The sequence below is a fragment of the Python bivittatus genome, unplaced genomic scaffold, assembly GCF_059951505.1.
Source record: "Python bivittatus isolate LINGU-HERP-01145 unplaced genomic scaffold, Pbiv_v1 ctg000780_np1212, whole genome shotgun sequence".
NCBI classification, from domain to species: Eukaryota; Metazoa; Chordata; class Lepidosauria; order Squamata; family Pythonidae; genus Python; species Python bivittatus.
This window is the reverse complement of record NW_028277108.1, coordinates 3298415-3323615: the sequence shown is the minus strand read 5'-3', so window position 1 is coordinate 3323615 and position 25201 is coordinate 3298415. Positions and strand designations below refer to the sequence as shown.

At 41.8% G+C, this 25201-nt stretch overlaps 1 protein-coding gene across 2 annotated transcripts; it reads left to right on the top strand.

Moving 5' to 3' along the window:
* Nucleotides 1–3177: 3177 nt before the first annotated feature.
* RPP30 (ribonuclease P/MRP subunit p30) lies at nucleotides 3178–25196 on the top strand. 2 transcript variants are annotated; one of them, XM_007425006.4, is made up of 11 exons: nucleotides 3178–3302; nucleotides 4585–4640; nucleotides 5954–6010; nucleotides 9008–9082; nucleotides 10000–10071; nucleotides 13707–13796; nucleotides 15465–15581; nucleotides 19119–19148; nucleotides 20351–20388; nucleotides 21001–21080; nucleotides 22275–25196. In XM_007425006.4, the coding sequence occupies exons 1-11, from the start codon at nucleotides 3221–3223 to the stop codon at nucleotides 22403–22405; spliced, it is 828 nt and encodes a 275-aa protein (XP_007425068.1). In that variant the 5' UTR covers nucleotides 3178–3220; the 3' UTR covers nucleotides 22406–25196. The 2 variants fall into 2 exon arrangements, with proteins under 2 accessions (XP_007425068.1, XP_025020410.1); XM_025164642.2 differs by lacking the exon at nucleotides 9008–9082.
* Nucleotides 25197–25201: the final 5 nt, after the last annotated feature.

Below are 25201 nucleotides of genomic sequence, written 5' to 3'. Positions count from 1 at the left end.
TGTTTTTCTGCTTTTATTGATATAGTATAATCCCTAACGTGGGCTCATACTTGTGCTTGGTCTGGTTCACACTTCATTTTCCTCCAATGGCACTCTAGGCATCTCTGCTGGTGTTTCATCCCCTGGAGTTCCTCAGAGGAACACCTGAGGACCGATGGACAATGAGCAATCAATCCAAGGCATGTTCATTCCATATAGTGACTAAGGTCTCAGTCAAACTACCCACCAGATCCTCAGAGAAAACCCCAAATTCTCTCTAGGACCCATTAGGCTCCATCATTTGCCTGGTTTGTTAATAATTCCTGCTACCCTGCCAGGGGTAGGATGGGAAGCAGTGCTGATAAGCCCAAAAACAGAGAGTGATCAGACCACAGCAAAGGACCAATGGTAAAGTCCTCTACCAACAGATCATGTCACAATTGTCTGGAGTCAAAACCCAGATCTAATGTGCGAATTCTACTCTGTGTTGGGTCTTCAATAATTTGAGTCAGGACCATGGTTGTAAGGTAGCCAAGAACTTCTGAGCTGCTGCATATGCAACATCACCCATTAAAGTCCTTAAGCTCTATATGCCTTGAGTACTCTACTGCCCATCTGATAATGAAATTAAGGATCTCATGCCATGTCACACAGCAGGAATTCCTCTTATAGTTTTCAAGATTCTGTTTTTACCACAAACTAGCTTCAAAGATGAGCGCCAGTCTGGTGTAGTGGTTAAGGCATCTGGCTAGAAATCAGGAGATGGGGAGTTCTAGTCCTGCCTGAAGCACAAAACCAGCTGGGTGACTTTGGGCCAGACACTCTCTCTCTCAGCCCTAGGAAGGAGATGGCAAACCACTTCTGAAAACCCTTGCCAAGATAATTGCAGGGACTAGGCCAGGCGGTGGCCAGGAGTCAACACTGACTTGAAGACACCAAAAAAAAAAAAAGAAGCAGCATCAAACATATCTTCCTGAAATCCATGACATTTTTGCCTCCTTGGTCTTGCCAGCTATGTGGGATTTGACAGTCTATATGGTCTAGAAATAATAATATAGTAAAGGATTGAACTAATTCTGTATTAATATTATATGGATCTTTTTTATTTAGTTAGTTGAAGTTCAAGACTAAAGCCTTGAAGACTTGACTCTTCATCCAGACCCTTGGCTAAGGTACCTGAAGCCCTTCTGGATGGCGTGAGTCTATTTCTTATTTTTGCCATGTTTTGTTCCTTGGTTTTTGTTTTTGTCTTTACTGTTGCATTGTTTTATTGTCATTTGTCTGCGTTTTTCACTTATGAACTGCCCAAAGTCCCTGGGAGGCGGGTGGCATACAAATTTAATGATTAAATAAATAAATGTTCCTCATTATTTTGTACTTTGTTGTATTTTGTACAACAACCCTTATTGTATTATAATTATTTGGTTTACTATACTTTGATTGCTAAAATTTCACCCACAATACAATGCAAAGGAATACATAAATAAAGATGAAGTCATTGATGGAGAATGACAAGGCCATGAAATAGAAGAGTGTCGATGCAGCACTGAAGAAAGCACAACAATTTGTATTCTGTTTCTGGGTTTTACAGGCAAGGCCATTTTGCGCACTGAAAAAAATCACTCTCAATCATGATCAAGAACCTGTTTTAGAGAAACAACTTGTCCGCTCTCCCCTAAGGCAAAGACACCATCTGTGGATGTGAATATTTTGTTTTGGTTTTACACGGGTTGTAAACTGCCGGTGCATCTTTCTCTGGGCCCTACACAGCAGAAATGTGTGAAAGTAATTTGAAAAGCTTAGCAATACCTTTCAGGTTAGTTATGGGAACAGAGGAAAGATAATTTCAGTAAAACAGGCCAAACACAGCCCAACTTCGACGTGCTACAACTGTTTTTTCTTTTTCTTTTTAATTGATACAGGTGTGATATAGACTTCTGTCCAGATTTGGCCAAACCGATCCTGTAAAAATTTGCAGTCAGCTGCCTCAGAAAAAGGAATCGATATATATATATTTCTCCATATATGACCAGGGAGGGGGTGGCTCTGGTTGAAATTAACAGGGCAGGGATTCTCGAATGGGGTCTTGGGATCTGGCAGAGAAATTTCATTGGGTTTCATCTACAGAAAGAAACCTTCTGATTTCCTGTCTGAATGAGATCTATTACTACAGATGGAGGGATGGTGTTATTACGAGGTTACGAAACATACAAGTCACTCATGGAGCGGCTGTGAGAACTTGGATTCCAGATAAGGGTTTTCACAAAGAAGCCTTTAAAGAAGCTGAAAACCAGGATTCCAGACAAACTGTGCTTGTCGTTCCACTGCCGTGTGTGCAGAGTGACAGAGCATCATCTTGGGGTCACTCTGCATCTGGACTTCGGAGTACTTGCTCTCTTGACATGTACAGGTAATTACTATTATTTCTTCTCAGGCACTTGGAAGCAGTTGGCTACTCTGTCCATCAGGTTTCATTTATTTATCCTGTTTGGGAGGAAGTAAATTGGGATTAGCCTCCGTGTTTTTAAAACTCCTGGTCGGCGGAGGGAAACAACCATAAGCTTTGCCTCTGAGCGCTCCGTGGACTCTGGCAAGCAGCACCGAACACTGACCCTGCATTCAATCCACAACTTCAGACTAACTTTGAACAGCAAACCTCACAGACCATGAGGCATGGTTAGAACACCTGGCCTAATTTGTGGGGTCTTCTTCTTTTTGCAACTTCTTGCCCGATGGAGAATTCGAGAACATCTGAAAGTGTGCCACTCTCCTGCAACATTTTAGATGCTCCACCACAAAGCCTTACCCAGCTGCAGCTTTTGGATTCATTTACTTTAGTGCTTCTCACCCTTGGCAACTTTAAGATGTGTGGACTTCAACTCCCAGAATTCCCCAGCCAGCATTCTGGGAGTTGAAGTCCACACAGCTTACAGTCGGTAAGGTTGAGAAACGCTGGTTTACTTGTTAACTGGAGAGGCGCTGTTAAAGGCTGAAAGAGCCACCAACTCCCTGCCGAATATACACAAATGACATTTTTCTTTTTCCTTTCCTTATTTTTAAAACTAACCCAGTAACTCCGAGCCCCGCTCGTGCGCTGCTTTCCTTCGCGCTCCGCGAGAAACGAACGCTAGGCGATCTTGGGAAACGAAGTTTAAAAAACTACATTTCCCAACATGCAAAGCAACTTAAAGGCGCAAGGCTTGTTTTCTTTTTGCTCCGGCAGTCCCCACGTGGATGGAAGATGGCCGCGTTTGCGGACCTGAATATTCTCTACTTGCCGGAGAAAGAGGCGTTGCAGAAGTTGGTGGAGGCTGCAGCGCACCGTGAGTTCAGATCGATGCTTCCCATGATCCCCGGGCGAGGGCGGCTGGGGCACGAGGAGATGGCTGCGCTGTTTCTGAGCTTATCCAAACCCATCAACTAGCCTAAGCTAGAGATGGTGGGCTCCCTGTTGCCGTTCCGTCTCACCACCTTCTAGAAGAAAGGTGTTCAGATTGTGCAAAGGGTTGCGTAGAGTAGGAGGCCAAGAGACGCGTTATTTAGGAAAGCTCCTGCTTTCAGTCTTATAAACACCCTGAACAGAATTTATGCAAGCACCCCATTTGGAAGATTGGAACAAGAAGAGTAAAGACTCCTGGAAGAATATATGTGAAATGCTTTTGATTGTTGCCCATTGCTACCTATTTCCCCGTTGTTACCGTTTTCACAGTCTGAATTGAAATGGTTGGATAAGGGCTTTAAACCCTTCCTTAAAACAATAAACACTCTGGATGTGCTCAGGGACCATAATCTCACGTTGATTTCTTGTAAAAGGTTATTACTATAAAAGTGGGTGTGAGGATGGCCAGGGGGCCTGGTGGGGGCTCCCACTGTTGGAATTGGCTGGTGGGATAATCGATGCTGCTCCCCCCCCCCCATCATCTTGAATTGTATATAGTCTTTTTATATAGAACTGTGATTAGCTAATTTTAAGATGGATATTTATATTTTCATTGTTTTTACTGTTTTGGATTTTAATTGTGAACCACCCAGAGTCACCCTCTGGGGGAGATGGGCGGCATATAAATTAAATAAATAAATAAATAAAATTGTGTTAAAAAATATTTTATTATCCTTTGTTGGACTTGATACCTGCATAAGATCAAAACAGAAATATTTTACAAAGGCGGAAATAATAATAAAAATATTATTTGTTGGGTATAAATATAATAATAATAATAATTATTATTATTATATTTATACCCAACAAATAATATTTTTCAGGCCTCTTTTACTTAATTACTAACTAGTTCTTGATACGCTACAAAATGATAAAGTGAAATTTATCTTAAGCCTGTCAGGACTTCAGATGGAAATAGTTTTGCTTACAATTGTGTATAATTCAGTCTAAAGTCTCAGTTTTTGGGGGGGCATTTGAGAATAAGCAGACTTTGTATGTATATTCATAAATTGTGTATTGCAGCTCAGAATAAGACAGCGGAAATATCTGGTATAAATGGAAAACAACATAAGGATAGGTTCCAGCAGAACTGCTGGATCTACTAAAATGCTTTTTTATGTTTTAGTATTCTGCTTGATTAACTGCATTATCTTTTCTTTTTCAAGTTGGCTATTCAACTGTAGCAATCAATTATGTTGTCGATTATGAAGAAAAGAAAAAAGTAAGCCTTCTGTCTGAAACATTTATTCTTTATGACCTTATGTGGTTGATGCCCTTTGCAGGCTATAGGTGTGACTTCCTTGTGCAATTGTAAAGAGTGCTAGAGCAGAACAAACATGATGAGAGTTGTGTGATTTCTGCGCAACAGATAATCAGTTTGCTTTGCTTTGTTTTACAACAACAAAAAAAAGCACATCTTCTTTGAATGGCTAGAAAAATGACTAGGCAGACTGTGCTGGGTTAAGAAACTGGTGTTTTTAACTGGACAAAAGATGGTGGGATGTTTGTGTCTTGGCAGTGATAAATCTTTGCGTGGCAGCAAAGTGAGCGTGGAGACAGTTGGAATCACTCTGCGAACCAGCCATGAGAATGTAGAGAAAGGTATAGCTGCTTGAATAATTCAGCAAGGCGTTCTGGGTGCAAAGCCCCTGTTTCAAAGGGTTTGCACAGCCTTACTTGGAAAACACTGGTATAGAGTGGTATATACAAACTTGGCAACTTTAAAATGTGTGGACTTTGACTCCCAGAATTCTGTGGGGGGGGGTTCTGGGAGTTGAAGTCCACACATCTTACAGTTGCTGAGTTTGAAAAACACTACTTTATACAGAGTCTCCTACATGCACACACATCGCTGATGTGACAGAATTCACTGTTCCTGGCTAGAGATGATGGAAGTTGCGCTTGAAGACATCCAGAGGGCTTAAATTTGAAGAAGGGCCTGCTAGTTAATGATTATCTATAGCATCCAAATGCTTGTATCACAAGGCTTCACATTCTTTCAAATTGGGGTGGCAGCTGAACTGCATTTCGGTCTTTAAGAACACATAAATATCTATCTTGGCAAGTATGAAAGTGCAGTAAACTAAAACAGTCCCATGGTGAGCATGCTTGAATCATCAGCATTTTTTCAGTCCTGTTGGTGTCAGTGAGAATAAGGTAAGGAAGCAGCTGGGTTTTGCGAAATTTCAGATTCATGAATGGTGGTTAGTTGATGCCCGTTGTGGGTTGTTACTCTTAAAAGCAAAACTTTCTGTTGCTTAACTGACGCCTAAGCCACTTATCCATCAAGTATAGGCTATTCAGTGGTTTGCAGAATTGATTAATATAGATCAACCATGGATGACTGTAAAAACAAACAAAAAAAGTATTGGCTATCGAAATAGCTCTTCTTGTTAGTTGGCTTTTTTGCTGTTTATTTCACAGGCCTCTTTTCAGTATAGCTTTGCTTACATGCTATCTGTGTTTGAGATTTTTTTTTTCTTTATCTGTCTGTAGATGCATTTGTGATTTTTTTTCCTTTATATCTGTTTCTAGGAAATTGTCAAGCCACTGTCTCCCACAGAGCTGTTTCCAGCCTTGCCTCTTGTACAGGTATGGCTATCTAAAGATATCACCTGGCAGACTTCACAGAGGCTGTGATAGTGTTTGTGTTCCTTGGAAAGAAATCCCATTGAACTTTCACGCCCAGGAAATATGGTCTGGTCTGCAGACAGCAAATATGTAGAATGAGCTGAATGCGCTTAGAATGGGGATGATGTGCCTTTTACAAAAAAATTGCTTAGAGTTCTTGGGATTGAAGTGATATAGAAGCATTTGGAATAAATAACTGCTTTCTTTAAAAATCCCTGCAAATCCAAAGCTGGCATCTAAGGAGAAGATCCTAGGTTAGCTGGTTCCCTCTTATATTGGCTTTATATTTGTATGGAGGCTGTTGTTGTTTTTAAAAAAACTTGAATAGTTCTTCAGTTCTGTTTATAACTGGATGCAATCAAATCCATTTCACCATTTCATATAGCCTCATTCTGCAACATACGTAGTATGTCTGCACAAACTATTTGAAAGGGTTTTTTTGCCTAGGGTGTGGGCACAAGCAAAGCACCTTTCCTGGAACCATGAAAGCAGCCATGATCTCCAAAAGGGTTGGTGTGCATTGTAATGGTATGTGGGAATGGCCTTGGGAGACAGGAGGGAGCGCCGCAGACTGGACAACCGGCGTGTAAAAGATACCTCAGCCCACAGAAGGGGGGCTGGCATGGGAAATGTTTCAGAAGGACCCTCCCTAGTTTTCCAGAAAGTAAAAGGAAAGGAGGGGAGATATACTTTCAGTCTTGCAAGATTCTTCTAATGTAACCTTACAATAAAGACAGAGCTAGTAGCCCTGGTTGTGCTTCTTCCCTGGACTACCTCGCAGTGCTAACAGCACACACAGACTGGCAACTTTTCCCCGGTGAGCACCCATTCCAGCTGTGGAAGTCCCACTTTCCAGTGGATGCTTCCCTTATGCAATGAATCACCACTCTCAGATGCTTTGCACAGCCCTGTTGTTTCGGTCACATTTATGTTTAGGGTCAGGATGGGGAACTGTGCAAATGTTTTCCAGATTAGATCATACCCAGGCAAAGCAACTCCAGGGAGATTTTGAGTCCTCTAACTTGCATAATAGGTTTTAGGCTTTAACTCCCCGGGATGCCAAATCTGTTCCCCATAGGTTTTGGAGACAGTATTGGGACAATTTAATTTAAATATAAATTTCATTGACATTAAACTAACGAGCTGTGGATGTTGTGATTATTCCTGATTTGTTTAATATAATATTCTTCCTTTTGTCACCTTCTGAGGGTGCTTCTCACAAGACTCCGGATTTGCATTTTTAGCCCCTGAGCTGTACTTCTCACTCCTCAACATTTATTTGGTTTTGTCTTGTATGGTTTATTATGTTGTTATCTGCCCGGAAGCCCTTAAAACTGGGGCAAGATTTATTTACTGGAAAGTAAATAAATGTCCAACAGCTGTGGCAGAATGCCCTGTGACTCTTGCTCTGCAGCTGTTGACTCAGGTATGATTTATTTAGGGAACGGGCCACACAGAAAACCTTGGCCCATCAAACCTTTGGCATTATACTTGCCCTTGTGCTGGTCTGGGCAAACGTTAGGTTGGCATACTGGAGGTCTGGGCTATTGATGGGCAGGATGACATTTTAATCCTCGAAGGGTCCAGCCCTTAGGGTTAAATGAAATTCATGTGTCCATGTCTTTGTGGAAGGGTTGTGTAGGGTAAGGAAGATGACCTTAATGGAGATATGCAGGAACCATTCCTTAGCCAAAAGGGACTGAAACTTTTTTTTTAAATCCCGAGCAAAGTCCAGATAACATTAGGAAGTAGCTGAGGGGACAACCTCCCGAATTCACTGGGGTATGAGAAGGAGATTTGCAAGATTCTCAGTAAAAGTAGTTTTAGCTTTCTTGTGATTGCCTGTTCGGGTCTACCTAATGGGGCTGACAGGTTACCCGTGGACTCCGCCATTTAGACCAAAGCCAAACCAAACGAGAGCAAGGAGCCACTGATGGGGCTGGTCCTATCATTAGGTAAACTAAGGCAGTTGTCTCTGATGGGAGGTTTACAGGCCTGTGTGTGGCAGGAAATGATCAGTCATTTGCTTTATTATAGTTTTACTTCCACAGATATGGAGAGAGGCTTGTGAAATTTACTGCCTTTGTCAGCTTCAATCCAGTGGGCCTTTTGTTGCCTTGTTTCTATGCCAAAATGTATGTCATCCTCAAGGGGAGAACTCTTCTAGAGCCTTTACTATCACCATAAGTAGGAATTGCCAGTTAGAACCAGAAGCATCCATGGGTAGGAGTCAAGATGGCAGCCACGACTGTGTGATTAAGCCCCACCCCTTTTTATAGGAGTTGCATGTGTGACATACGTAGAGAAGGGGCGAAGCTTCAGTGTCAGCAGCATCTTGTCTTTTTTGGTCTCTCCTGAAGACATCTCTGAGCGGAGCAACTTTGAGGAAGCTTTAGCTCGTATTAATAAATAAATAAATAAATAAATAATATTCGTGTGTGTGTGTGTGTGTATACACACATGCACATAAGAACAGGAGTGGAAAACAAATTGAGAAGTACAGTATTAAATGATAATACAGAAAACGAAACAAACCCTAAAATAATTAAAACGTAGAACATCCCCCCAAATTAAAAATAACCTAACGCAATTGGATATGATTGACTGATTGATCTATCAGTTTTATACAGTCACCCATCCCCCAAATGTGACTCTCCATCAAAGCTCAGTGGTGCCTTCTCAGCTGCGGCCCTGAAAACTGATGGAGGTTGTATAGCAGGACAAGAATGTCGTGGAAGGAAGAGGATCTTTGTGGAGCTGTGTTTGCTGTCAACGTGGGCCATCTGGTTAGGATCCCAGAAGAGATTAAGGGAAGGGCACATCTCTGCATTGTCTCTGTGGCAATGAAGATTTGTGTAGGCTCCGGTTGGGAATAAAGGATCCTTCTTCATTTTTGTATTAATGATGAGTAGGAGTCTTGTTGCCAAGGATGCGTTTCTCACAGGCTTTTCCTTACAGGGGAAATCCAAGCCAATTAAGATTCTATCAAGGCTGACACTTGTGGTGTCTGATCCGTCCCACTGCAACGTCCTTGTAAGTTTACAAAGCAGTTGGCAAGCTGCCTTGCTTCACCGTCCTTTGTTGAGGAAGGGGTTTGGGAGATGTCTTGTGGCTCAGTGGTGAGAGGCAATCGCTGAAAGCTGTTTTCTCTTTCTCATACTGGAATAGGAAAGGGTAAATTTTAATGTATTGTTATTATTTCTTGGGAACTAGTCATAATCATGTAAAGAAGCTCTGATAGAGCTCTTTAGAAATATTTTCCCACTTTAGACTTGTTAATAACTGTATTTCTCAAAACATTGTTTAGAATAATTAATTATACTGTATGAATCCTAACCACTTCCTTATTATAGAAGTGAGCACATAGATAATACAGTATAATAAGATAAGAAATAGTATTTTTGCAAGTGGTCATATGAAAATTATATCAAGTCATTCTGAGGTGGATTTTTTGTTCACTCAGCAATTCCATATGTGCCGTTTCTAAGATGAACCTGGTATCTTCCTCACTTAAATTAATTTTCAAGCAGGTTGGCGATGAGCAAGAATGGTTTTATGGATATTCCATAATATTTACCAACATCGATTTACTTTTGACTCATAAAGTGAGTTTTACATTAGATTAACATAAAGTCCCTAATCTGGGGTTGCTTCATGGTGCTTCAGTAATTATCAAGACACCTTTAGAGATGTTCTGTCTTCATGTTGAGCTAAGAGTTGTATGAAGAGTCTTTGTTCCACTCATAATTGTTCTTTATTCTGCTTGATTAATTTCTCAGTGTTAACAACAGCTTTGATATTGAATAAGTTATAAATGCAGCCTGTTGTTTGGCCACTGAACTACACAATATTAGTATGTGAAACATAAACTACAAACCCTCTTCCTTTTTAATCTGATAAAGGCTTTACAGGTTATATTTTCTTTGTGTTGCTTTTTTTTCTATACCTAGAGAGCGACGTCCACAAATATCAAATATTACGACATCTTTGCTGTATTTCCTAGGAATGCCAAACTCTTTCACGTAAGTGGGCCTTTCCCTGGCACAGGAACTGAAATATAAATGACAGGGCAAGAGAAGAAAGATACGATGAATGCCGTTGGGGCTCATACCAAGTACAGGTAGTCCTCGGGTTACGACCCTAACTGGGACTGGAATTTCCATCACTAAGCAAAGCGATTGTTAAGCAAAACGTCACGTGACTGCTCCTGGAGACCCGGCCTATGGGCTTCAGTGAGGGGTGGAGGCGAGCCCAGCACCGACGGAGCCTACCCGCAGGCCCTCTGGTCACTCGGCCCAGCCTTCCTCCTACAAGTCCTTGCAAAAGGCCAGCAGCTTCCAATGTGAGCTGCAGAGTGCACACTGTGCCTCCAGGAAGCCCTTGTCCTCTGCCCCCTCCAGTTCTGCTGCCACCCCAAACAGTGCCTCCCACACAGCTGCCACCTTTGCCCAGGGAGCTGCCACCTCTCCATCCTGTCCCACGGTCTACAGGCTGTCACTTCTTCACACCAGCGCCAGAAGATGGGGCTCCTCCGCACTGCTGCCTTGCCTCCTCTGCCAGCTCTGTCCTGCTGCCTCTTCCCCGGCCAGGCCCGGTGAGCTCCCTTTGGCAGATGAGGCTCTGCCCCCCTGCTGTGCTTGCGGCGTGCATCCCCAGGCTGCACCCTCGCCCAGCGCTTGGCTCCTGGGCCAGCAGTGGGAGGAAGATGATGGCGAAGGTCAGCTGGGGGTGGTGGAGTGCCGGGTGGCCAAAAGGGCAGAGATGTTGGGTGGAGATAGGCAGGTGGGGGGAATTGAAGCAGAGGCAGTTCGCGCAGGGCAGGAGAACATGACTGGGATGCTGTGACCAGTCATAAATGCAGGCCAGGTGCCCAAATTTTGATCGTGTGACTTCAGGGGCACTGCAGCAGGCAAGAACTTTGAGGACCAGTCATAACTATCATTTGTTCAACGCTGAACGAATGGTTGTAACCTGAGGAACACCTGTATCCATAGCTATTTCTCACTGAGCCCTTGTTTGCAATTCACCTATTGGGCCCTGAGTCCTTTGCCTCAGGTGGAAAGAAGTTCTCCCATATAGTGCAAAATTATTCTTTGAAGGAAGTGTTTGGGATTCTAGACAGGCTAGGCAATTCTTTCTGCACTAATGGCTGCATATAGCAAGTGGAACAAAATTTACATATTTTTCCATTGCACTTCCTTTGAAATTTACTTAGCGATTTGCATGGCAATTAAATACAGTTAATTAAATATAGTTAATACGATTACTCTCCAGTCATGTTCTTAATTATTTCTACACTCCAGGGCACAGGGGGTAATGGTGGTAGCATGTGTAAAAATTTGCAAGATGGCAGGCACGGGGTTGCAAGCGAAGCCCCGCCCCTTTTCCATGTGCCTGAAGCTTACATCTTTAAAAGTCTCCCCCAGAGTTCCTAATTATACAAATTGTGTCATGTCTAGCTGTGGTTGTGAAATCTTTTTTTTTAAAAAAAGAACAACTAGTTGCCTTCTGGGAGAGTTGTCACAAATCAGCCAGGAATTTGGGGCTTTTGTGTAGTGTTTGTGGTAGAGCTAATATTCCATAATCCAGCAGATGGCGCTCTTGCTTTGGTTATGGAGACCTAGAGTTTGTCCCCAGAGTCTGGCAGCAGTGAAGGAACATTTTGCTTTTTCTATGCCAATCCTAAATGTTACATTTCTGCAGAACTTGGAAAAAATCAGGCCCTTGTTCCAAAATAAGTTTTCACAGCGTATGTGATTTTGATGAACCTTGGCATACAGTCTTGTTTTCAGGGGAACCCTTGAAGAAGACTGGCCCTGTTCGATTGCTTTTTCTGTGCTGATTTTTAAAAATTACCTCTTTTTGAAGAACGATGCCGATCAAATGTCAGGGAATGGCAGAATGTACGTGGGAATCTATTCATAAAACTCTTGAGTGACTCACGGGGAAACCAAAAAAGATTTCTCGATCTCAGCTAACAATAGCAGCCACTAAAAATATATTTTCCCTAGGTTAGGTTGCTGAGTAGGAAAAGATGTGGGGTTAGGGTTAGGGTTAGGAGGAATGGATTTTTGTATGAAATGACTTGTGAACTTAGTCCTACCACTGATCACAAATTCCTGGGCTAAGCCTACGCCCAGAAGTACACCCTTCTGCCGTTTTTAGCGTATTTAACCCTGCCTGCCTGCAATGCAGAGGAGGAAGTACCACAAGAGTCAAGATGGCAGCTGTGTCTGTGCAGTCAAGCAAGTGGGGCTTTGAGTCACAACTGCCGCTTAAACTTTTTAACATCCCCCACCCCACCCCCCATGGATGCCCTCCCTGCAGCACTCTTGTCCTAGCTTTTGGCTGCTGGATTTTGGGAATGTGGATAAAAGGGAGGGGTTGGAACGCCACCATTTTGAAATTGATCTCCCCCTGCTCTAAAGCACAAAGGGAGGTGGTAATTAATGAAATTACAAATTGTGGATGGTATGAAAAGGAGGCTATGCCTGCTTTCCGAGTTCTCTGGATGCTAGCCTGGTCAATTAGGTTTCCCACTTGCTTCCCTGCCCCAGTTAGGACTGAGTGACCATTCAGTCACCAGATTTGAGAAGTGGGAATGATGGCACACTATGTATGTCTCTTACCGGCCCTGAGGGCTCAGAAGAGAAATCTCATGGTTGTGGGTGGAAGTTGTGGCCTTTCCACAGAGCCTCTCCCCTCTCCTAGAACTTGGAAGCGGCTGAAAGTTTGCCTTCCTGTTTCTCAGTGCAGGGATGAGCACCTGAAACCCTCAGGATCCTGAGACCCATTTTGGCAACCACAGATCCCTCTCCGTCCTCACTTGCCCAAGACGATAGTGCTACTTCCTGCCATTTTAAAAAGGAAACACGTTGAAATTATAGGGTCACCCTTGAAACAGGCTTAGCGTAGCAGGTTTTTCTTTTCTTTTCCTTTTTTTTTTAAGGAAAAAGAAAGCAAAACTGTATCCCAGAATGAAGGAAAAAATGGAAAATTCTCATATTCTTCTGCATCACACAACCCCACCTCCGTGACAGCATTTACTTCTGGGGGCCTCAGCCTCTTTCCCCAGCGTTAAGTGGTACACTCTTGGCTACCGTCAAACTTCGCCCCTCCAAGTTCTAGGAGAGAGGAGAGGCTCTGTGGAAAGGCCACAACTTCCACCCACAACCATGAGATTTCTCTTCTGAGCCCTCAAGGCCGGTAAGAGGCATACATGTGGTGGCTCTAGGACAACTCCATAGATCTAGAGCAGGAGTGCCAAAAACGCTGGCCCACTGAAACTCCTTTTGCAGCTCACAGCCTTTTTGTATGTATACATGCATTTTGGGGAATTGGAGAAGCTAAGAAACAACATTTTAGCCTTTAATTCCCTCCCCACATTTTACCCTTTACTGCCCCCCAAAACTGCTGCCAGAAATGGGTCATGACCGCATCAGGTTGGGTATGGCTGCCAAGCTGATGGAAGTTGGATAATCCTGGTTTGTGGCTTGTTCTGCATTAGAAGATGGGAGACTCCAACTTGGTCTCTGAGTATAAATGTTCCTGCTGAATATTGTGCTGATCCTGTTGGAAGAACAGGTGTCATTTCTGCATAGAACAGTATCTTTTGAAGTGTATTGTGTGACCGTGTGTTTTCATGTTGATAATTTAGGTGGCATGCACAACCTTAGATGTAGACCTGGTGTGTGTTGATGTGACAGAAAAGCTGCCCTTCTTCATCAAGAGACCATCTGTTAATGTGGTAAGGGGGTCCTTTAATAAGTGTCTTGAAGCTTCTCTTTTGCTAGGTTTTTTTTTAGATTTTTTTTATCCTGCCTTTATTATTTTTATAAATAACTCAAGGTGGCAAGCATGCCCAATCCTCCTTCCTCCTCCTATTTTCCCCACGCAACAACCCTGTGAGGTGAGTTGGGCTGAGAGAGAGGGACTAGCTCAAAGTCACCCAGCTGGCTTTCATCCGTAAGGCAGGATTAGGATTCACAGTCTCCTGCTTTCTAGCCTGGTACCTTATCCACCAGACCAAACTGGCTCTCTAGTTAGGAGGTAAGTGGGAACTAACACATTACAGGCTGCTTTCACATGTAACGGTAAACCCTGTTGTGATTTAGTAAGATTGCAACGGGTTAAATTCAGCCCCACACCTGGGAATAAATTGCATGGTTTTTCAACAGCCACCTTCATTTAGAAGCCAGGACTTGTAGTTTACAAATACTAGCTTGTTTTATTTGTGACTTGTTATCCAGGTTACAGGCAATTTGTTTGGTTTTGCTTCTGCATGCTGAATGAACCCAAATACTGTGGTTGGTAAACCATAATTTATGGCTCAGTGTTAGGTAGGAACCCAGTTAATTCTGGGTTTATTCGACACACCAGGATTAAATTGAGCCTTTGTATCCTGTGAGATCTCAGTGTCTTCAAAGACAGGAAGGCACCTTCTTGGGCTTACGGTGTTGCAGTGTAGAGAGTAAGGAAGACAACCTTGATGGAGAAGGGAGAGAGCCGTTACTAAAGCAGTGAGAAGGGAAATGTTGCTTGAGCCCATACAATGAAGGAGGAATGTGAAAACGTCACAGACACCTCCCTAATTCGCATTAGTATAAGAGTGGGAGGAGGTAAAGCATAGTCAGGCTTGCAAGCTTATAGCAAAGTTTTAGTCTTAATGTGGAATTGATTTCTTGGGCTGATCTGCATCTTGAAGCTGACATGCAGCAGTGCTCAGTGGAGCCAGAATACTTCTCTTCCCTGTTTTCTGTGGTAGCAGCTGATGAAATAAAGCCTTACCTGTTCTATGGTACCACAAAGACAATTCAGGTGCTGGAACAAAGCAGATAGAAACAATTGGGGGGAAACAAAAAAGTAGGTATGTATCCAGCAGTGTTTGCAGCCTCTTTTATTGAAATGATGCAAGCAATGTTATTTTTGCAAGCTCTGCCCCTTGGGGCATACGACACCCTGATGTGCAGAAAAGAGGCAGAGTTTGGGTCAATATTGCAACACAGTTTGAATCACTCTCCCCTCCCCCTCACAAATGTCTCTGCGCATATCTTCCCGGAACCCAAAGTCTGTTCTTTAATTCATATTTTCATATAACTGAAAACAGTAATTTTCATACATTCATACATGCAAAGGAACCTAGCACACTGCATACTGAGATAAAGTCTGCCTTTTGAAAATTAGTTCTGTGTGGAATTTTGGATTGCAGAAATTCAGGTGCTTTAATGTGGAATGCAATATCTTTTTCGTGCCTTTTGCATCGGAGGAGGGACTCTCTTGGAAGGCAAACGCTTGATGCCAGGGACTGTATTTTTTTTTTCCAGAGGAAGTGGAAAAGGAAAACACATCCCTAAGCAACAATGGCTATCCCTCCCCACTTCCTTCAACTGATGATTATTTTTCCTTTCTTGTAAAGGCAATAGAGCGAGGTGTCTACTTTGAACTTATTTACGTTCCAGCCATCAAAGACTCCACAATGCGACGGTACACAATTTCGAATGCCTTCAGCCTGATGCAGATCTGCCGTGGAAAGGTGAGGTCAAAACACAAGGAATGTTTGCCCCGTGTCTTCCATCACTAGTTTCCTGTTAGCTGGTTTGAATGTAACGTAGCTTGCTTGCACCTACGTTTTGGAATGTGGAGGTGTCCGGAGGGGGTCAGAAAAGTCAAAATGGCAGCCAGGACCATGCAGCCAAAGCCTCTATCCTTTTAATGTGATGACACATGTGGAAAGGGGCGGAGCTTTGATCACTGAGTAGTAACTACCATTTTGACTTTTTTGACACCCCACTCCCCCATAGACGCTCCTGCTGTAGCAATGATTATAAATGGATTCATCGGCCAACGGTTGTTCAATATGTCCAACTGATCTGTTTCGAGGGAAGAGGAAAACAGGTTGTTTGTGATTACTTTGTACCTGAAAAGCTTGCAAATTCCTGAAGGAAATCAAAGGAAATATCTCACAGGTGAGCTGGGTGCAGTGCCTTTCGGCCAAACATAATGCACCAAGGCGGCCCTGAGCACTTGTTACAGAAAAAGGGCAGGGTTGCGTTTAGTACCTGTACTTCCGTGTTGTCCAAACTTGGCCACTTTAAGATGAGTGGACTTCAATTCCCAGAATTCCCCAGCCAGCATGGCTGGCTGGGGAATTCTGAGAGTTGAAGTCCACTCATCTTAAAGTGGCCAGGTTTGGACAACACTGCTGTACGTGCATTCAGATGGGCATGTCCCCACTCCCCCTGGGAATGCTGCTGGAGGTTCCTGAAAAAAGAATAGAGAATTTGTTTCTCTCTTATGAGAGTTCCCCTTGTTTCCTCACCTGGTGCCAGAATGAATCACCGGCACTTTTTAAAAATTATTTAGTTTACACATACACAATTAACAAGACAATCTTTAATCTTAAAGAAAAAGAAAATTAAAAAAAAATTAAAAATACAAACTAAGGAAGAAAGAAAAAAAATCTACTTTATATTTTATATTTTATACCATATATTTTATATATTATATATAAACTTTATATTTTATATTTTATACCATATATTTTATATATTATATAAATATATGGTATAAAATATAAAATATAAAGTAGATTTTTTTTTCTTTCTTCCTTAGTTTGTATTTTTAATTTGTACTGAAAATTCAGGACAAAGTTGCACATGTCCCTGAACCCCATGTGGCTCCCCAAAACCCCTCTACAAATTGCTGCTGGATTATGATTTTTCATAGGACAGAAGGGAAAATTCTGAAATGCACGAGGAATAAATACATTAATGGTATTATTTTAATTTAAAATTGATTTTTATTTAATGTAATGGGATGGTTTACCAAATTTAGGTTTTTTGTTTTTTTTAATGAAATGGACACAACCAAAAATATCAAAAACAAACAAACAAATAAATAAATAAATAAAAATTAATAAGAGGAGAATAAGGTGGTAAAAAACAAAAAAGAGGACAAAGAACAATTTGGAGGTACTTATGCATGGAAACGCTCATATGTGTTTCTAGTGTTTTTTTTAATCCATTCAATTGTGTCCGATTCTTAGAGAATGCCTGGACGAGTCCCTTCAGTTTTCTTGGCAAGGTTTTTCAGAAGTATTTTGCCATTGCCTGCTTCATAGGGCTGAGAGAGAGTGACTGGCCCAAGGTCACCCAGTTGGCTTCGTGCCTCACATGAGACTAGAACTCATGGTCTCCTGCCTGATGCCTTAACCACTGCCCCAAACTGGCTCTCAGGTGTTCAAGTGTTGCACGAATTCAAGTGTAACATGAATATAAATGTACAAAGATGTTTAACACTTGTTTTAAAATGGATTTTTTTGCCAGATCTACCCACTTTGACTTGGTCTTGGAGCTGCTGCCGTCATAGTTCTCAAAAGCTAGTTGCACTTATTCCACCACCACCCCCATATACACGCATTAACCCCTTTTAAGGACTGGTGTCCGAGTCAGCTTTAGTCCTTTCACCTTCTCATCTCTTTTTCCTTGGGCCCCATATTCTAGATTTAAGCTTGATGGTGAAGAATACCCTCCCTCCCTCCCTCCCTCTGAATCCATAAGCTCCCATTAGATGCAGAGAGGGCACTGTTTTAGCCTTACGGAGTAAGGCTGTCCTCCAAAGAAGAATCTTCTGGCATGTTCCAGGTCTTCTGAGCTATAAAGGATGTCTTCAGTGGACACACAGAACATCCTGTGGAAGCCACAGAAATGGAGCCTTGTTGTGTTATTAGAGGAAGGGATCTTTTTCCTGAATAATTACTAAATTCATCTTTTTTGGATATGCCAGCAGTCTGTCTTACCTGCATATGTCACTCAGCAAACTGATAGGCAGTAAATTGCTCACATTCGGAATTGGAAGAAAGGATGGTAAAAACGAAAAAGAGAACAGATAATGTTCACAATTCATGGGGTTTGGAGTCTAGAGGAGAGAGTAAGTCATCCATATGGACAGTTCTAGGCCTTTCATTCTCATCACCATTGCTTAGGGGAAAGTGCTCAGCTTTCTAAGGGCCTTGTGATGCTGTTGGTATTAGGGTGAAGATTGAATGCCCGTTGCCAGCTTTCCTTAATCTCCCATGTGTTGAGTTGCAATGCCTACAACCTTGATCAATGAAGGCCATGCAAGCTGAGATGTGACCCATGTTGTAGTCTGACACAGCTACAGGATGTCAGCAGGCCTTTTGTGAACAGATATTTATTAATTGGTCTGTCAGCTTGTATGCCCTCTAAATCACAGACATGAACAAAAGAGATTTTTTTTCCTAACAAAGTGGCTAGGATGATAATGAAGATGATAATTAGACAATGATAACACCCAACGTATTTCAGAAGCGCATTTCTTCTTATGGGAATGTCCTTGTGTTGGCTTCAGAATTATTGATTCTACTGCTAACATTTGCAAACCCTATTGGATGGTTGCACTAAGGAAATAAATATTCTTGGGCCTTCTTCCTTCCTGCTTTTGCCCTTTCAGACAAACATGAATGGTTGTGAGGTTTGTAACACTTTTTTTTCCCCCAGAATCAGCAAAGGATGCTGTGGTTAAAGACAAGAAGAAAATAGCTAAAATATTAAATCCTTTCAATTGAGATAATTCAGGTGGCAAGATTCAGGTTATCTTAGCATAGGTTGTTTTAAATGTATTTGATTGATTATATTTATATCCTACCGTTCCTCCATGAAGCTAAAAGCAACATACATGATTCTTTTTCTCCTTGGAATACTATCTTTGTAATATCTGTAAAACAGGATGGATAGGGTAAAAGTTCATCCTTGCTCCTAACGGCTCTCACTCAATGTCTGGAGTGATACATCATCTGTAGCAGAGCTTGACTTGGATTATTCTATGTCCTTCCTTTCCATCTCCTTCACCACCTACAAGGCATTCCCTGCTTCCTTTTGTGCAGAGTGTACAGGCTGTGTTGTTAAGAGAGATGCACAGATTGGTACAAGAAATGAGGCGTTTGCTCAGATGGGAACGTTCTCTGAGAATGTGGTGCTCTGGCAGTTTGGTCCAATTATGTAGATTCGATGCTTAAAATAAGTAACTCTTTCATTGCCTTCTTTCCTAGAATATCATTCTGTCCAGTGCAGCAGAAAAGGTAAGGATGGGTTTGGATATTACTCTGATTCTTTAAGGATCAGCAATTGTTTGAGTGGGTGCCTCCTTTATTTAAAGCAGTCTGTTAAAGTCATTCAGCCAGTCCATATTTGATTTTCTGTGTGGCTCATTCAAGTGCCCTGAATTCCCCCCTTCCTTCCATTGCAAAGATAAGGGACTCTCTTGTACCTTCTAGCTCATAATTACACTTCTGCCATTCAGCAGCTTGTCAAAAAATCCACTGGAACTGGGAGAGGTTTGACCGTAAGTCCATAAATACTGACTCAGTTTAGACATGAAAGGAATCAGGGAAAAAAGTGGTCCTTGCCTGCTAGACATCAGATGTATATAATATTGAATGCCTGTGGCCAGAGAAGGACCTAATCAGATGAATCATTCTATTTGATCTCACTTTCTTTCCCACCCTCGCCTTCCAGGCCATGTCTATAGGCAGGGGTGTCAAAAAATTCAAGACTGCGGTCATGGCAGCACATCAAAAGGCCTGCCTCTTTTGTACATGCATTTGATGCACAGGCATTCGATCGTGCTGTCGTGACCACCATTTTGACCTTGTGACACACATACACGCACGCACACACCGCCCACAAATGCCACTGCTTGATGGGAAGAGCGTGAATGTGAAAAGGTGAATGGGAGAAAGGTGAGCATCTCCTTGTGCCTTCCTTCTCCAGTGGCTAATGCTCTTTGACACCTAGGATGGCATTAGTGAAGACTGGCAAAATATTTGCTTTTAAAGGATCGTAAAGGGTCCACAAGATGCACAAGAAAAAGAGGAGGGAGCAGGTGCCTGTGCTTGAGTTGGAGGAAAGAGGAGAGCCATTGTTCCTGAGTAGGCAGTGATGGGGAAAAGCCGAGCCTGCGCGTGTGGTACTTCACTGTCCATGGCCTTGGAATCATAGCAGAACATTATGCATCCTTTGGCAAAAATTGAATATTTCTTTGTCTGGGAGAAAGCTGATGTTGTTACATAAAATCTTGACCATTTAAGTGATCATTATGTCATGCAGCTTGTCTCCATAAAAATTAATGAACTGTTTGATGTTTGGGGGAAGAAAGCTGCCCTCCCATAGTCCAAGTATTGACTCTCAGAGTGCAGTGTTTTAACTCTCAAATATGCAATTATAATTTATGATCTGCATCTGTATTTATTTCTTTTCTTTTTTTCCCCCCCTCCTGCTGTAGCCTCTCCAGCTGCGAAGTCCATATGATGTGGCTAATTTGTATCCTTTTAAAATGAATTTGTAAGACCCTGAACTCTTAAATATGCTCCGATGCTTAAATAGGCTAACTTCTTCCTCAGGATCATCAGCCACGGAATGCCAGTAAATAGCATCTCTTCTGTGAGAGGAGTAAAAGGATGATTTGGAAAGAAAACAACACACAAACACTGCCAGCCAGATACTAGACCACGGTGTTACTCATAAGTCAGCAAAACAGGCTAGAAAAAGCAGAATCTGCAGTGGTTTGAATAGTAGAACTGGGAGAGGTTTGACCATAAGTCCATAAATACTGACTCAGTTTAGACATGAAAAGGAATCAGGGAAGAAAAATCTGGTACCTGGCTGCCAGACGTCAGATATATTTAATGTTGAATGTTTGTGGCCAGAGAAGGACCTAATCAGATGAGTCATTCTGTTGGCCAGGTTTTCTGATCTCACTTTGTCTCCTACCTTCACCGTCCAGCCCAGGTTCATAGGCATATAAAAAAGTGTGTGTGTATAAACTCAGTTCCCACCTCAAGTCCTGTTTCCCCTGAATTGCATTTGCTGTTGTTCATTGATGAAAAGCATGTTTATCTTTTGACACATGAAGATCCTTAATAAAACTGGCAGAGGTTGGTTGTTTGGCCTCTCAGAAAGCAATGCCAAGGCAGCTGTTTCGACTAACGGCCGAGCCGTCATTCTTCATGGAGGTGAGTCCAAATATTGATGAACTTTGTATTGTATGGTCAGTGTGTTTCCAGTATTGACAAATATATAATGCAAGGAGGTGGTGATAAGCATTCCGTTTACTAGTTCTACGCCTCACCTCCAGTAGCTGTGTGCCTATAATTACTGGAGGGGAAAACATAGTTTGCAGCAAACAATTATGGAACAATTGATTGGAGACTTAAAATAAGACTTCTCAAGTGTGCTTTCCTGAAAGTTAACTAATACATCCAAGGGTCCAGATAATCTGCTTCCTCCAGGGCCCCCTGAAGCAGCCACCCAATCTTCCTATCAACCACCTTCTCTAAAAAGGAAGGAACATTGGGTCCAGCACTGGCTTCTTGAGGAAGGAATGTTCCATCACCTTCAAGGTAGGCAGAAGCAACCCCTCGCCCAACAATGCCTTCACCACTCTGTGAACCAAACCACACCTCACTTCCCAGGCAGCCTTAACTGAACAGGAGGGCATGGATCTAAATGACAGGTGATCATCTTTCTTCCTTCAGAGAAGGTAATTTCTGTCACACATAATGTCACCAAGTTTTATACAGCAGCAGATGCAAACAGCTGGTGCTAGATATATAATATTATTTTACATAGTTTTTCTTTTTAAGGTAAGTTTTATACTGTTAGTTTTCAAATATTATTTTATTCCATTGTGGCTTCTTTGTTTTCTATGGTTTTTGATTGCAATAAACTTGTATCTATATTCATTTGGAGGGCTCCAGGTTGAAAAAGGTTGTCCTCTGCTAATGTTCTGAACAGGCATTTGATTTGTAAGCATCCTCTTGGATTAACTATGGTCCTTCACCCTCTAAGTGTAGATAACCAAGAAGAGAGTGGAGTGATTTGTACCAAGCTAGTTTCTGTGGCAACCTGCACAGATAGGGTAAGATAATCTACCCTGGTCCTCAGTTTCTATTTTAGGATTAGCTTATATGGGGAAGAGAACTATCAAACTGGATTCGTTATGGCTTGATACCACACAATTGCATGTGATGCTCACCTTTCTTTTCACCTACATAAGAATCCCGTTTGGCCCCATAATATTGCAACAGGTAATTCAACTCCGTGGTTGCATTGGCGAGATTGTCTGTAGTAGACCAGATTTTTACATCACATATCCCATCATACTTTTCCCTCATCATACATTGTGGAACATTCTTCTTTAATTTTAGAAGCCAGGAAGACTGCCTCTGGGGTGGTGTATACAATGAGGAAACCTCAAACTCCAGAAGATGATGATGATTCTGCTCCACTCAGTAAAAAAGCCAAGACAGATTTGGGAAGTACAAGTTCACCTCTCTAACACCTACACTCAGACCAACCTCCATGCTGCCATTGCCTAGGATGGCTGGAGAAGAGGAGAAGTCTCTTATTATCACCACTTATATAGAGACATGAATATCTACTTAGGTGAACTCTGAATGTGATTATATGGACCTTGGAAGCAGTAGATGATGCTCCTTGAAGATTGTCCAGTGGAAGATGACAATATAAAATTTGAAAGGAATGGGAGAACGTGTATATAGCTATGCTGCCTTTTATAATAAATATATGTTACCAAATACAACTTTTCTATCCAGTTGCCTATTCTAATGTTCAAAACAGGAATTGACATTCTACGTATGTAACCTGGATTTTTTAAAGTTGTGTTGGCTTTTATTAATCTAGCTTTTTATTAACATATGCATGCTGAAAATCATTACAATACTGTAATTTCATCACGGGATTATAATAATGTTTCAAGGATTCCACATTTGAGTTCCTGAGTACAGAGTTATCAGTGCAACCTGCTGTTTGTAACCATCTGAAGAAACTGCAGCCTTAGCTATGAGCCATTTCTACCAGTGCCTTACTCATAGCTATAGTAGTGGAACATCTAGATCTTTTGTGCTGTTTAACTAGAAGTAGTGTACTATGCAGGAATTAGCAGTAACCATGCCTTGCCAGCTGTAATATGAGACAAGACCAGGAGGTGGGGTCAGAGGCAATAAGTGTTTGTCTCAAACAAGGTGATAAACACAAATAAAATAATAGTCCTATACATGTTTCTAAGACTTGCTTTCCCATTTCCATCTCATCTTAGGAATGTTTGTTATATTATGTATCATTCTTCCTTTCCATCTCCAACACCTATTGTAATGGCTTTATCACCTCCTGGCAAAATGACAATAAAAAGGTGTTCTGGAATCTCCTAAAATGTTACACTAAATGAAAGCAGGAGACTGAGTTCTAGTCCTGCCTTAGGCATGAAAGCTGCCTGGGTGACTTTGGGCCGGTCCCTCTCTCTCAGCCCAAATAATCTCGCAGGGTGGTGGTTGTGGGGAAAATAGGAGGAGGAAGAAGCATTAGGTATGTTCACCACCTTGAGTCATTTAAAGTAATAAAGGTGAGATAAAAAATAATAATAGAGAATCTTAACTATGTATCATAGTGGCAGCTCTGTATTCAAGAATGCAGTATATACAACGGATCTCAAGTGTGAGTTAAAAGTTGGTAGGTGGAAGGAAGATACTATTATCCAGATATCCAGAATGAGAAGTGAAGCATATCAGGAGACCGGAGCGGGGGAGAGGATTCAGCACTCCGGGACCTCCTGCGGCTTCTCTGCTCTAAATTGCTCCTTCAGCTTTCTGCTCTGTACCTGTTCAGAACATCATACATTTTCTACATATAGCGCAAGGGTTGTGCTTTTGTCACATGAAATTAGATCCTGATGATAAGCTTGGGAAGACTTGGAGAGTGTGAAGCAGTCGTTCAGGGTCCAGGTTTGCCAATTTGAGGCCACTGGTTGGGTTTAGCCCTGAAACCAGCAATCCATCAGCAGTAATGATGATATTGGCCAAGTGGCTTGCAACCTGACTTCAGGTTTCCTTCTTCCAAAATATTTCAGGTAAATGTTGAAGTTAGTCCATGTCACTTTAAGCAGGCCTTGCCTCTACATCCATGCAATGACACACCTGTTGTGCTATTTTCTTTTGGGATAAGCTATGTTACATAAAGTGCTGAAGAGTTAGACTAGCCAAAGAAACAACATGAGATAAAAGAAAAGGAAATCTAACTATGTCTAGTTTCTACCAACACCATTCATTATACCTCTGTACATTTCTGTCATTGCAAACCATCCTTCCACCATGTTCATACAGTGCACCGTACGTCGCCTTTTGTTCTTCTCATTTCTCTCTTTTTGAGGATCTCATCTACTCCATACAACTGCAACTTTCTTGGTCTTCATCTCAACCTACTCATTCATTCAAATGCCGTGTGATCCTCATTTCTTCCCTCTATGTGGCCAAACCACCTCAACGTACTGCTTTCCACTGGTTACTGATCACTCAGCTTGTATTCAGTCTGCTTACACTCAGCACCCATTCAGAACTGCTGCCAGTTTTCACTACTCATAATTACAGAGGGAAGGAAGGACACAAATGCAGATTCAATGGTCTTTAGTAGCTTACCATGGTGGCAAGCCATGATTTGTTTAAACTTCAATTATTGAATGCATCACCATTGGCTTTGTTCATGTAACCTTCTTAAGCCAGTAACTATGGTATAAAACCCACAATTTACCCAAAATACTAAGCCAAAGCCAAACAAATGGTATCATGATTTAGTGCAAAGTATTGATCCAGTCGGTGCCAATAATTTGAGTATTGGCCAGCTGATTTCAGAAGGTAACCAGTAAAGATTTTTCATAGCTTAACAGTTTATAATCTTCAACACTTATACTGAGAATTGGCAAACATTTTCTTTTTTAGTTGATGGAACGTGTCTTCTATCTATTCCACCCCAGATCTTCGAACAAAGAAGAAAAATATCAAGGCAGAAAAAAAGAAGCCATTCTCTTATTTAAATCTTAAAGAGAATTTAATACAAAATGTACATAAAAAGCCATACAAATATACAGAACTTTTCTTCCATTACCGAGCATTGAAAATAGAACTGCATTTTCTCTAATTTCACTTCAACACTTTCCTCTGTGTAACTTTCCGCTTTGAACTTTGTAGTTCAGTTTCCACTATTTTGGGTAAAAACTGGTCTAACCTTCTTAATCAACTTTACTAAAAAAGCAGATCTGTTCCTTTTTAATTCTACTACCACT

What these genes read in the sequence shown, in the direction of transcription:
- RPP30 (XM_007425006.4), top strand. Translation starts at nt 3,221, where the DNA reads ATGGCCGCGTTTGCGGACCTGAATATTCTCTACTTGCCGGAGAAAGAG. An exon ending in CAGCCTTGCCTCTTGTACAG is followed by an intron (nt 6,011 to 9,007) that starts GTATGGCTATCT and finishes TTTTCCTTACAG; the next exon opens with GGGAAATCCAAGCCAATTAA. An exon ending in GGAATGCCAAACTCTTTCAC is followed by an intron (nt 10,072 to 13,706) that starts GTAAGTGGGCCT and finishes TTGATAATTTAG; the next exon opens with GTGGCATGCACAACCTTAGA.